The sequence below is a fragment of the Leptonychotes weddellii genome, chromosome 6 (genome assembly GCF_054177405.1).
Source record: "Leptonychotes weddellii isolate Sample4059 chromosome 6, ASM5417740v2, whole genome shotgun sequence".
Taxonomy (NCBI): domain Eukaryota; kingdom Metazoa; phylum Chordata; class Mammalia; order Carnivora; family Phocidae; genus Leptonychotes; species Leptonychotes weddellii.
The window spans coordinates 24,199,982-24,213,184 of NC_138374.1; the positions used below are offsets into that span (position 1 = coordinate 24,199,982).

The following is a 13,203-nucleotide window of genomic DNA, read 5'->3' on the forward strand; positions in this document are numbered from 1 at the left end:
AAACATCTGGCTTTCCTATCATAGCATGTTGCCATCTATAGCTAGAATTAGGTCTTAGATCCTGTTGTACAATTAAGAATGAACTCTTGTGGGCGCCTGGGTGGCTCAGTCGGTTGAGCGACTGCCTTCGGCTCAGGTCATGATCCTGGAGTCCCGGGATCGAGTCCCGCATCGGGCTCCCCCTGCTCGGCGGGGAGTCTGCTTCTCCCTCTCCCGCTCCCCCCTCTTGTGCTCTCTCTCACTCTCTCTCAAATAAATAAATAAATCTTTAAAAAAAAAAAAAGAATGAACTCTTGTAAAAAAAAAATTTGTTTTTTTTAATCCACAGATACTCAGTTTTGTGTACAAGAATATTCACTGTGCGGGGCACCTGGCTGGCTCAGTCAGAGGAGCATGTGATTCTTGATCTCGGGGTCATGAGTTTGAGTCCCACACTGGGGGCAGAGTTTACTTAAAAAAAAAAAAGAAAAGGAATAACCACTGTGGTTCTTTTGTAGTAGCAAAATACTGAAAAAAACCAAAACACCTACCAACATTACTGCTTTGAATAACTTATACTATTTCCATACAATGGAGTACCATGCAGCCATTAAAAATGAGCTGCTGTGTTATAAAATGAGCTCCAAACTTACGAAACACTGTTACCCCATTTGTGTAAGGAAAAATATGAGTGGAAGCATGTAAAGGTACATTCAGAGAAACTGTGAAGACACAGAATCAAGTCCCAGGAAACTGAGCTAAGATGGAAATTTAATTTTCATTTTATACTATTAGATTTAACAAGTATATTTGAAAATGAAAGCATGAAAGGAATGAAAAAAATACCAGTTTTTTTTTTTTAAGATTCATTTATTTTAAACATTGAGTGTGCCCACGAGCAGGGGAGGGGCAAAGGGAGAGGGAATCTCCAGCAGACTGTGAGAACGGAGCCGACACAGGGCTCAATCCCGTGACCCACGAGATCATGACCTGAGCGGAAAACAAGAGTCGGATGCTCAACCGACTGAGCCAGCAAGGCACCCCAATTCAATTATTTTCAAACACTCTTAGATTAGTGGTTTTCAACCTCAGCTGCTCATATCAGAATCACCCAGTAGCTTTAAAAAAAAGAAAAAAAAAAGTCCTAACACCCAGGCCCCACCAGAGAGTACCAGAGTCTGACTCAGGTGGTCTGGGATGGGCCCTTGCGTCTTAGTATTTTTAAGAAGTTTCCCAGATGATTCTAATTTTCAGCCAGTGTTGTGAAATCACTGATTTAGACCAGGAATTAGCAAACGTTTTCCACAGAGGGCCAGTTAGTAAATACTGTAGGCCTTGTGAGCCACATAAAGTCAGCCACATATTCTTTCAAGCACTTTTAAAATGTAAAAAACCAAGCCCCATGTTGGGTGTGGTGCCTACTTAAAAACAAATAAATAAAATTAAAATGTAAAAGCCAGTCTTAGCGTCTAAGCATTACAGAAAGAAGCCGTGGGCCGGACTCACCCATAGGCCATTCTGCCAACCCCAGTTTAGACTGTGCACATTCTGGACTACGGCCTGGACAAGGCACCATGAGACAAGGTATGGCCAAGAAAAGCCAGCAAGCTGCTGCCAAGAAGGTCTGCAGTGAACTCACAGGTCTCACTCCAGCCCTCTAACTGGCAAATTGTTCTGGTTTGAGTAGGTGGGAGGGCTTTGGACTCACAATAAAAAACTCCCAAGACACGTTATAAACCAGCCAGTTTATTATTTTGTAGTAAGATGGATAACTTTTACCATGCAGACTGATGTACCTATGTCAGCATGAATGGTGCATATTCCTCCTAGAGGCAGTTACATGGAAAACCAACTTACTATCAAGTTACTTGGCAAGTACGGAATCCAAACAAGGCGAGGCTAATCTTAAAACCTACACCTCCCTCATCCATGAAGCTAGGGCACACTTTCCCAGCTCAGGAACAGTCCCAGCCTCCAGAGTTTGCTGTTGCCTCTTCCCTTCCCATCTTTCTCTGGCCAAACACTGTCATCTCCTACAGCTTTATGATCAGCCGACTTGGCCTCAGAGTTGTATTTCTGCTCACTGGTTTTTACTGTTACCTCCACTGTTACTGACAATTAAGGTTCTGAAAGGGGCACATCAATTGCTCCCTTGTTCCAACTACAAAACACAACAATCTTGTTGGGATGCTCTCCCAATCCCACCCTACTTGAGTTTTACCCCCTAATATGCTTTTATAAAGGTTCTTCCCATTTCCATCAGCACACACACAGGTTACCTATAAATTTGCCTGACTAATGTAATCTAATTCCTACTGAGGATTGAAGTTTTTAATTATAGTTTTTATTCTTTCACCTTCTTGATCAGTGATTTCCAACCACATAGGAGTTAATGAAACTAATTCTGTGTCACCAGTTACTAAAACAGAAATACCAAGTGATATATACTTTTCATAGTTATTTTGTTCTCTAAAATGTAAAAAACAAGGAAATGCAGTCCTCAATTTAGTACTATTAAGGGTCATCAAAAAAAGTCTTTGAACAATAGAAAAGTTTATGTTTTCAAATTAAAAAACTAAACACATATTGCAAACATTAGATGTTAAAATTACAGAAAACAAAATATTTAGACTAACCGCATGGCATTCACACTACACCAGATTTTTGCCTGTAACAAAAGTAAATTTTATCCCAAAAAGTAGTTAAGTCCATGCTCGCTGAAAACATCAGTCCTAAACCCCATGAATGAGTATAAACTACACAGTGCATGCTTAGCAAACACATACATTTACCACTCTTAACTGCCCCTTCCCAAAGCTGTGAGGGGTAGGACGGATGAAATGTGCACAACAGGCAGAATTCTCCAATTATAAAAACTCATAATGTGACCTTTACTACGTCTTAGGCAATAGCTAAGATTTTATCTGTGGGAACCCACCTGTGAAATCACAACAAAAATCAATAGGAAATGATTTAATATAAAATATACAAATTTCTTAGTATGAGAACTTTCACAGAACAGGGAGAGGGAATGACAACTAAAATTTTTCTTTTTCTTAAAAAAGAACACGCCCCTTATGTTGTCCTTGCTACTCAACACTCAAAAACAAATCTGTACAAAACTACGAACACAGAAAAGGACGAGAGAGGATGTTACGAAGCAAAGTCTTCGGACCTATTCTAAACTGCTGTCCTCACCAAGACCCTTTCTTAATAGAGCTGAGGGTTTCCCAGGTCCACTGGGGAAAGTAAGTGGTCTTGGATCATCACCCCGGCTTCACCACAGATGGCCCCAGGTCACTCACTGTCAAATTTAATGGAATTGACCTGGACAGAGATGGAGCCTCCCCGGTAGCTGCCCCGCTTCTTCTTGGTTTTCTCATGCCGGAACGATTTGCCTTTGGTGAACTTCAGAACCTGATTGGCGCGCTCCCCCCAGTCTCCAGCTGCACCCCGCTGGTAAGCAGAGAGAAGTGATTAATACACGGAAGAACAACATCAAGGCCCTGTTACTTTCTTCTCCCTGCTCAAGGCAACCTGAACCAAAAAGCTGCCCTCTCTTCCATCCATCCCCCTTAAGAATGACAAACACCCTCTCCCCTCACCTTGGCATCAAAGGAATTGTCTGCCACTCGAGAATCTACCTCAATTTCCTCCTCCCTGATCCTTCGGAATGGGGATGATGCCCTTTTTTCTCCCTAGAGAAGAATGAAGTAAGAAATAAGTTAAAGACGGAGTGGCCATTCAACAGAAAAGCCCTCCTTAGCTACACATGTGCACGAGTGCCAGGCCAGGCAGAGAGCTGTCAAGATGATCCCAGATTTTTTTTTTGAAGATTGATTGATTGAGGGGGGCAGAGAGAATGGAGTGAGGGGCAGAGGGAGAGAGAATCTCAAGCAGACTCCGCGCTGAGCATAGAGCCCTACTCGGGGCTCAATCTTGCGACCCTGAGATCACAACCTGAGAGGAAATCAGGAGTCGGACGCTTAACCAACTGAGCCACCCAGGTGTCCCTTTCTACTCTTTAAAGGCTGGCTCCTGAGAAGAAAATAAGATAACTTACTTTCTTCCTTTTTGGAAATGTGTTGGGGGTCTGGGGCTTTATCTTCTTGGCTTGAGGAGTCTCTATCTCCTTGGCAGCCTCACTCTGCTTCCGCTTCTTTCCTGAACCTACGAAACAAAAAGCCAGACTCAGGAGACCGGTTTCATGTTCCTCCTCCCGGGTTCCCACACCCAGGGCATGCAACTGGAAACCTAATCGTGGGCCTCCTCTCTCTACCCCATCCCCCAAGTGTATATCCCACCCATATTTGGGGGAACAAACTAAGGAGACAGATTCTTTGGATACAGACCTGGCTTAGAAACTGCCACTGCTGCCTTTTTCTTTTCTTCTTCTTCCTCATCGCTATCCCTGTCTGCTTTTCCATTCTGGGTAGTCAGTGCAGAGGTCCCATTGGTCTTGAGGGCTTGTGGCCTTACAGTGCCCTTGCCCTTAGGCTTCTCCTCCTCTTCTTCCTCACTGGAATCATCAGAGGAAGAACTGCTGCTGCTCTCGGCCTTTGCTTTCTTTGTGGAAGCTGCCTTGGAAGAGCTTACAACTCCTGCTGCCTTCTGTGGCTTCTTTTTAACTGGAGATTTTGACATTTTCTCTTCCTTTTCTTCCTCACTGCTAGAGCTATCTGAATCAGAGCTGCTGTCCCCACCACCCTGGGAGGCCTGTCTGGCAGGCAAAGATGGAGCTGCTTTGGCGGCTGCCTTGGACTTGGGGGTGACCACAGTCTTCTTTGTCTTTTCCTCTTCACTAGAACTGCTCTCCTCCTCGCTGGAGCTGCTATCAGCCTTTCTGGTGAGAGGCTTCTGGCCACTACCTGCAGGTTGCTTGGGAGCTGTGGCTGGTTTAGCTGCAGGATGCTTGGGAGTGGCAACCGGCCTACTTGGTAGATTCTTGGTGGTACTGGCTGGCTTGGAAGGAGCTTCATCCTCAGAACTGTCAGAGTCTAGAGAGAGAGCAAAGAATACATATAAATCAGAATGAAGAGAGCCCCTGGAACTCCCAATGCCCTGAGGGCCTCCATATGCCTCACCTGAGTTGTCTGAAGAGCTGTCTGCCGCTTTCTTTGCTGGAACTGGTTTAGTGGTTGCTTTAGAGATGACTGCCTTAGCTGGGGGTTTCTTTTCTTCCTCAGAACTTGAATCTGGAGAGAACCTATGGCATTAGGCTGGGACCAGAGTCCCAACCCAACCAAAAGCAATAAAAAGGAGGCTGCAAAGACCCACACAGAAACTTAAGCACTGTCTTGCTTCAGTGAAAAACAAAAGGCATAGAGGCATTTTTGTCTTTTATATTCCTCATCTACTCCCCAGACCCATTCTCCACGGGTGGGGACTCACCAGACTCATCACTGCTGTCCTCACTGCTCTCCACAGGCTGTTTCTTCTCTGCAGCTTTCTTGGGAGCCTGGGTTCCCAGGGACTTCTTGGATAGGGCAGCAGAAGGCGGAGGGACTGAGCTATAGGGACCTGTTTAAAAAAACAAAAACAAAAACAAGTGTCAGGGCGCCTGGGTTCCTCAATCAGTTAAGTGTCTACCTTCGGCTCAGGTCATGATCCCAGGGGACTGGGAAGCCTGCTTGTCCCTCTCCCTCTGCTGCTGCCCTGTTTGTGCACACGTGCTCACTCTCTCTCTCTGAAATAAATGAAATAAATAAAAATCTTAAAAAAAAAAAAAAAGACAAGTGTTGTGGTGGGGCTCCATGCTCAGCAGGGAGTCTGCTTGCGATTCTCTCCCTTTCCCTCTGCCCCTCCCCCTGCCCCCACCACACGTGCGTGCTTGCTTGTGCTCTCTAAAAAACGAATAAATCTTAAAAAAAAAAAACAAACCTCACCTGGCATTTTCTTCATAGGTTTTTTCTGCTCTTCCTCCTCCTCCTCCTCCTCCTCCTCACTGGAGGAGTCCTCACTACTGGAACTCTTTTGGGGAGGGGCCGCTGTGGCTTTCACTGCGGCCTTGGCCACAACTTGCTTTTTAGGTACAGTCTGCATCATACAGAAAATTTGTTACCACAGGAAAAAGCTGGTCCAACTAATCTTGCCGAGAAATGGAGACACCCTCACCAACCCCAACCGGGTCCCCTGGTAGAAGTTATGGCCCAAACCTTCTTAGGTATGGCCGCCGCCGCCTCCGAGTCCTCGCTGCTGCTGCTGCTCTTGCGGCCGGCCACCTCACCGTTGGCTAGCTTAGACGCCAGCCGAGCTGGCGTACCTAGGAAGGGAAAAATACGGTAAGAATTATCAAGGCCTTAATGGGCCACAGAAACCTGTTAGCTCAGAACTTAGGAGTCTATCAATTCTCTTGCCTTTAGGGCAGGCATGAGGGACTGCCACGGCTGACTATCAAAAGATGACTTTCCTGAGCAATTTCAAGCAGAAAACTATCTTTAACAAATGATACGATGTAGTGGCGCCGGGGTGGTTCAACCCATTAAGTGTCCGACTCTTGATTTCGGCTCGGGTCATGATCTCAGGGTCATGGTATCAAAGCCTGTGTCAGGCTCTGGGCTCAGAGGGGAGTCTGTTTGTCCCTCTCACTCTGCTCCTCCCCCAGCTCATGTGTAAGCTCGCTCTCTCTCAAATAAATAAAATCTTTAAAAAGAAAATAAGAAAGACATGATGTAAATAATTCAGACGTGCTCTATGAAATCTTTCACTCCAACTTCCATTCAGAGAAACTCCTATAAATCATAACCTGTCATCACAAGAATATTACAGAAAAGAGTTTAAATTCTCACATGTCCTACGGAGTGAATACAGAGGAGAAATGATGGCAATGAAAAGCACAAAGGAGGGCGTCTGGGTGGCTCAGTCAGTTAAGCATCTGCCTTTGGCTCAGGTCATGATCCCGGAGTCCCGGGATCGAGTCCCGCATTGGACTCCCTGCTCAGCAGGGAGTCTTCTTCTCCTTCTGACCCTCCCCCATCTTGTGCTCTCTGTCTCACTCTCTCAAATAAATAAATCTTAAAAAAAAAAAAAAAAGCACAAACGATAGATGTATAAGCGGTCATAACAGAATGGCATTTGTGGGAATGTAAATCATCTATGAAATGGATACCTTTTTTTTTTTTTAAAGATTTATTTATTTTAGGGGCGCCTGGGAGGCTCAGTCAGTTAAGCGTCTGCTTTTGGCTCAGGTCATGACCAGGCATCCTGGGATCGAGCCCCGCATCACACTGGGCTCCCTGCTCAGCAGGGAGCCTGCTTCTCCCTCTCCTCCCCGCTCTTGTTCTCTCTCCCTATCTGTCTCTCTCTCTCAAATAAATAAAATCTTTAAGAGAAGATAAATTAAAAAAAAAAAAAAAGATTAACTTATTTGAGAGAGAGAGACAGAGCACACAAGACTGGGGGGAGGAGGTGAGGGAGACAGATTCCTTAAGCAGACTCTCTACTGAGTGCAGCCCAACATGGGGCTCAATCCCACGACCCTGGGATCAGGACCCAAGCTGAAATCAAGAGTCGGACACCCAACCAACTGAACCACCCAGGTGCCTCTGGATACCATTTTAAAAACACATTTTTCCTCACTGCAGACTGTTTCTCCAGTTACTAACCCCAATAAAAAGCCTCTTTAAGTGGGGGGGGGGGGGAGACACTAATCAATACTTCTAGCTCAACAACCAGTGCCATTTCACCCCTGTGCTGAATGAACAATTTTTTTGAGAGAGAGAGCGCATGTGCACAAGCATGCACACACGGGATGGGGAACGGCAAAAGGAGAGGGAGAGAGAGAATCTTAACCCAATGCAGGGCTCAATCCCAGGACCCTAAGATCATGACCTGAGCTGAAGGCAGAAGCTCAACCGACTGAGCCACCCAGGTGCCCCTGAATGAGCAATTTTAATACCGGTCCCCAGAGCAAGCTAGTCCCCAGCCTGGTCTCTTGGGAACAGAAATAGTACCTGGTTTGGCTGAGCCTTTAGTCTGAGCTTTAGCTGCCACAGGTGTTGTCTTTGGCTTCTGGTTCTTTGGTGACTCATCTTCTGAGCTTGAGTCTGAATCGGAATCAGAGCTCTCGGCCTTCTTAGGAGGAGCTTTGACTGCCTTGGGTTGGGGCTTAACTACCTTCTGTAAGGAAACACACAATGAGGAGAATCAGCAAGAGGTTCTGGGTACCCAAACGGCATCCTAAGGTGGAAACCATGGTAGACTTTTATTTTTTAGGAGCTAATGGAGCAGTAAGAGCAAAAGAAAGCTGAGCAAGACAACATTTGAGAAAGCGTGGCTGACTTAGTTGGTAGGACATGCAACTCTTGATCTTGGGGTCAGGAGTTCAAGCACTATGTGTGACACAGAGTGTACTTAAAAAAAAAAAAAGATAGCTTCTGGAAAGGGCACCAAATTCTTCATGAGACACAAAAATATTGGGGTGCCTGGCTGGCTCAGTGGGTAGAGCATGCAACTTGATCTTGGGGTTATGAGTTTGAGTCCCACACTGGGTATAGAGATTACTTAAAAATAGTTCAAAAATCTTGAGGAGGAAGGAAGGAAAAAAGAAAAGAAAGAAAGAAAGAAAGAAAGAAAAAGAACAGGGAAAGAAGGGACGGGAAGGAAAGGGAAGAAGGTAGAAAGGGAGGGAGGGAAGAAGAAAGAGGACTCCTGGGTGGCTCAGTCACTTAAGTGTCTACCTTCAGCTCAGCTCATGATCTCAGGGTCCTGGGATTAAGCCCCAAGCGAGGCTCCCTGCTCAGTGGAGAGTCTGCTTCTCCCTCTCCCTCTTCCCCCTTCCCCCACCACCGCCTGGGAAAGAGAATGGGTTCCTAGATTCAGGGTATAACTTCACCCTCACGTATCCTTTCCAAACTTCATACATCTATTTTCTCCTCCATGGTTACCTGTTATATATGTTTTATATATTTAAAGATTCATTTTATTTTAGAGAGGGCGCATGCGCACTCACACATGGTTGGGAGTGGTGGGAGGGGCAGAGGGAGAGGGAGGCAGAGAAGCAGACCCCTTGCTGAGCACAGTGCAATGGAGGCTAGATCCCAGGACCCTTAGATCATGACCTGAGCCAAAACCAAGAGTTGGAGGCTTAACCGACTGAGCCACTCAGGCGCCCCTTATTTATTTATTTTTTAAGTAATCTCTATATTCAACATGGGGCTCAAACTTATAACCCTGAAATCAAGAGTCCCATGCTTTACTGACTGAGCCAACCAGGCACCCCCACAGTCACCTGTTATATACCCACTGCCATCCCTTGGTTCCAAGCTACAAGCCAGGACTTTAGGTTTCTTCTTCTAATCCCTTAAACAACCTCTTTCCTTCCTCAAGTTGCAAACCTGAACAGGCTTTTTCTTCTTGTCATTGTCCTCTTCATCATCACTGGATTCTTCACTGCTGCTGCTCTCTGATGCTATGGCTGCAACCTTTCCAGGATGCTGAGGCAAAGTGGCCCGCTTGGCAGGTACAACTGAACAAAACCACAGACCCCAGTGAGAATCAGCCATGTGGTACAGGCAGGCTACAAATTCCTTTCTGGGAACCACTAACCCCAATTCCCTGTCCAGCATTACCAGCTTTCTTAGCTGGAGGTCCTTGGGCTTTTTCCTCCTCACTGCTGTCCTCACTGCTGTCACTGGATGAAGTCTTCTTCTTAGCCTTCTTAGTCACTGGTCCATTTGCCTGTAACTTCCGCTTCGGGGCCTTGGTGGACCTGCTGAGATAGATGAGGCTAACTTTTGGGGGATCAGGACCTTCCCACACCAGGGAACACAGCCCAACTCCTTGGGGGAAAAACAGTCACAGTGGTACAGGGAAGACTTACTTGAGCCAGAAGCTGTAGATGTCCAAGAGAGAAGAGGCGTTGGCGTCCTGTTGGGTCTATAGGAGAAAAAAATAACTTAGTAAGAAAATTTTATCCTGGTTGTTCTAGGGGGAAACCAGATTTTATTTTATTCTCTCTTTAAAAATGACCTGCTTGGGGTGCCTGGTGGCTCAACCAGTTAAGTGTCTGCCTTCAGTTCAGGTCATGATCTCAGGTCCTGGGATGGAGTTCGGTATCAGGCTTCTGGCTCAGCAGGGAGTCTGCTTCTCCCTCTCCCCCCTGCTCGTGCTACTTGCTCTCTTTTTCAAATAAATAAACAATATCTTTAAAAAGTGACCTCTTTTATACCTGCTATATCTCGTGTAATTGTTACATCTTTGTGAGACTTCTCCTACTTGAAAAATAACCTATTTATGTACTTTCCAATTTTTGACATCAAAAACTTGGGTTACTCCTACAGTTTCTGTCAGCATCTATCCCTAGTCAATTCTATTTATCAAAGCCTTTTAAAAAATCTTCTTTCCCAGGGTGCCTGGGTGGCTCAGTCGGTTAAGCATCTGCCTTCGGCTCAGGTCATGATCCTAGGGTCCTGGAATCCAGCTCAGTGACAGGCTCCCTGCTCAGCAAGGAGTCTACATCTCTCTCTCTGCCCCTGCCCCCCTCGTGCTTGTGCGTGCGCACTCTCTCTCAAATAAAAATTTTTAAAAATCTTTAAAAAAAAAATTGTGCTTTCTCTTTACTCTAGCAATGCACTGTCTAGGAATTTATCCCTACCTGTGAAACAAGGACACAAACATTAACGGAAGAGCGTGTTTCCTGAAATGTGGTTCATAATACCAAATCATAGGAATCCAGCCTCCAATACTGGTTAAAAAGCTAAGTTATATACTCAGTACAAAATTACATTCAGCTATTAATTACACTGATACAGATTATTTGATGCAAAAAAAATTGCAAAGCATTACAGTACCAACAAGAGTATAGACTCAGAGTTAGAAGTGTACAAACGTGAAACTCACCTCTGCCTATTATTACTGTGTGACCCTGAGCAAATTACTTAATCTTTCTGAGATTGTTTACTTCTCTATAACATGGAGATAATACTATACATCTTATTAAGTTGTTGAGAGAATTAGAGATAATGCATATAGAGGACTTAGCATCTGGAAACACCATCTGGCCCTTAGTAAGTCTTCCAGAAAGATTAGTTTTTGTCATATAAAAAAATCCTGATTCTGGGGCGCCTGGGTGGCTCAGTTGGTTAAGTGACTGCCTTCAGCTCAGGTCAGGATCCTGGAGTCCCAGGATCGAGTCCCACATCGGGCTCCCTGCTCGGCAGGGAGTCTGCTTCTCCCTCTGACCCTCCCCCCTCTCATGCTCTCTCTCTCTCAAATAAATAAATAATCTTAAAAAAAAAAAAAAAATCCTGATTATGAAAGGCCCAATTCCATCCAGCCCATTGTGAAAATACTTTTTGCAGTCTCCCTAATGGCCAATTCAAAAAACAGTTCCAATATGAAAGCAGTTGTAGGAGATCACACGGCAGGCTGTCCCAGCTTAAGGAAGTCCTTTCTGAAGCTGATTTGATTCTGTCCTTGTGCAGCCTATTCTGCCACAAAGAATAAACTTATCTTCTTAATCAAAGGCTAAAAAGACTGTCAAAGACTATACCCTCTCTCAAGATGTTTTCCCATGCATCATATTTTTTTTTTTCTTAAAGATTTTACCTAGTCATTTGACAGAGAAAGTGAGCAAGCCCAAGCAGGGGGAGGGACACAGGGAGAAGCAGGCTTCCCACTGAGCAGAGACCAACGTGGGGCTTGATCCCAGGACCGTGAGATCATGACCTGAAAAAGGCAGATGCTTAACAGACTGAGCCACCCAGGTGCCCCATGATAGCTTTTGTTTAGGGAGATTCCAAACTTTTCACATCCCTAGTCCACTTTTTACGTGTGTTTGGAACATCCTAGATTACCATAACTATGATAACAGCTTTCACTCACTGATGCTTCCTGAGCACGAGGCACTGGAATTGCCACTTCATATTTATCATGTTACTGAAATTCACAAAAATCTTATAAAGTGGATGATGGCATCTCCCTTAGGAATAGAAACAAACTCAGAGAGGTTCAGCAAGATGTTCAGATTATACATTTTAAGAAAACAGAGCCTGGTCCCAAATCTAGATGTGTTTGATTCCAGAAGTCAAAGATCCAAGCCCACTGCTTGGCAGGGCTATGATGCTCAATTTTGCTTTCTGTCTCTATTCTCTTTCACTTTCTTCTTTATTAACGAAAATCCCATCCCTCATTTCTAAAGCAATTTTATCTTTGAGTCCGGGGTAAATTCGACTGAGAGTTAAGGTCGTCACGCTTTGCATCAACCAATGTAAAACCCAAGAAGGAACCAAGAGCCTCCAACGCCTCCGGTGGGACACCACGCTCCCTCCTCCACGCCGCACTCCGCCAGCCACGTGACCTGGGCCACGAGGATCCCACGCTGCCGTCGCTGCACCGCTCAATAGAAAAAAGCAACAAGACTCAATGCTATCTAGTGAGACTTCATGGGAGACCAGGTGCCGGGACTCCAGGCTCTCGGGTCACCGCCGAGAGCTCGGCACAAAGGCTGGATTGGAGGACCCTACAGACCTCGGTACCCGGAAACCTAAACATGTCAGGGCCCGAAGACCTGTGGTCATCCCACCCCAGCCCTTGTCCCAAGGCCGCACTCACAGCGCCTGTTGCCTTGGCGAATTTATTGGCCACCTCCGAGAGCTGATTATCGCGCAGAAAGCCGAGCACGAGGGGATACAGGTCGCTGGGAACCACGCGGCGCAAGCCGGCGTCCGCCATCCTCCGGGCAATACGCGTCACTACGGTTGCCGACGCTCAAGACTCAGGAACTCGGGAACCCGGAGGGGTGAGGGCGGAACCATTGTGACGTCATCGCGCGGCGCGGGCGCACGGCGGAAGGGGCGGCACACTCCACAGGGTAGTCCCGCCTCCACTTTGGTGGCAGGATCGAGGCGAAATCTAGAAGCTCCTTCCGGTGCCACAAGTGTCGCCATCTTGTTAAGGGCGGAGCCCTCCGTCCACCACCTTGTGAAGGCGGAGCCCTGACGTCACTGGCCACGCCCTCACCAGTGGCGGGAAAACTTCAGACTTCCCGCGCCCTTTCAGCTCGAGCCCTTTCCTTCAGAGCTGCGGTTTGGAGCCGCAGCTGGGATTCGCATTCCAGAGTAGAGTGGACCGGCGGGCTTGAGCTGTCCTTGGACTCTCTAGACTTGGTCACAGGATCTCCCAACCACCCCCATTCTCGCCGCCAGCCGATTCCCACCCTTCATTTTCCCTGCCTCCAACACCCACAGAGGCCGTATGTCAGATACCGCTCCAACTCCCACCTCC

General features: G+C 46.3%; 1 protein-coding gene across 2 annotated transcripts; it reads right to left on the reverse strand.

Moving 5' to 3' along the window:
• Window positions 1–1,705: 1,705 nt before the first annotated feature.
• NOLC1 (nucleolar and coiled-body phosphoprotein 1) lies at window positions 1,706–12,728 on the reverse strand. 2 transcript variants are annotated; one of them, XM_031025671.2, is made up of 13 exons: window positions 12,532–12,728; window positions 9,800–9,855; window positions 9,549–9,688; window positions 9,315–9,445; window positions 7,932–8,097; window positions 6,135–6,241; window positions 5,865–6,015; window positions 5,371–5,499; window positions 5,064–5,174; window positions 4,332–4,976; window positions 4,043–4,149; window positions 3,585–3,677; window positions 1,706–3,435 (listed from the first exon to the last, which is right to left on the reverse strand). In XM_031025671.2, exons 1-13 carry the CDS (start codon window positions 12,649–12,651, stop codon window positions 3,277–3,279), a joined length of 2,115 nt encoding a protein of 704 aa, XP_030881531.1. In that variant the 5' UTR covers window positions 12,652–12,728; the 3' UTR covers window positions 1,706–3,276. The 2 variants fall into 2 exon arrangements, with proteins under 2 accessions (XP_030881531.1, XP_030881530.1); XM_031025670.2 differs by having other exon boundaries at window positions 9,549–9,691; window positions 12,532–12,727.
• Between the last annotated feature and the right edge of the window lie 475 nt (window positions 12,729–13,203).

Excerpts from the sequence above, each read along its gene's own strand:
- NOLC1 (XM_031025670.2), bottom strand. The coding sequence starts at position 12,651 with ATGGCGGACGCCGGCTTGCGCCGCGTGGTTCCCAGCGACCTGTATCCC. Across the intron at positions 8,098-9,314 it reads AGAAGAAAAAGCCTGTTCAG|AAGGTAGTTAAGCCCCAACC; the intron begins GTTTGCAACTTG and ends GTTTCCTTACAG. Across the intron at positions 3,436-3,584 it reads ACAATTCCTTTGATGCCAAG|CGGGGTGCAGCTGGAGACTG; the intron begins GTGAGGGGAGAG and ends TCTGCTTACCAG.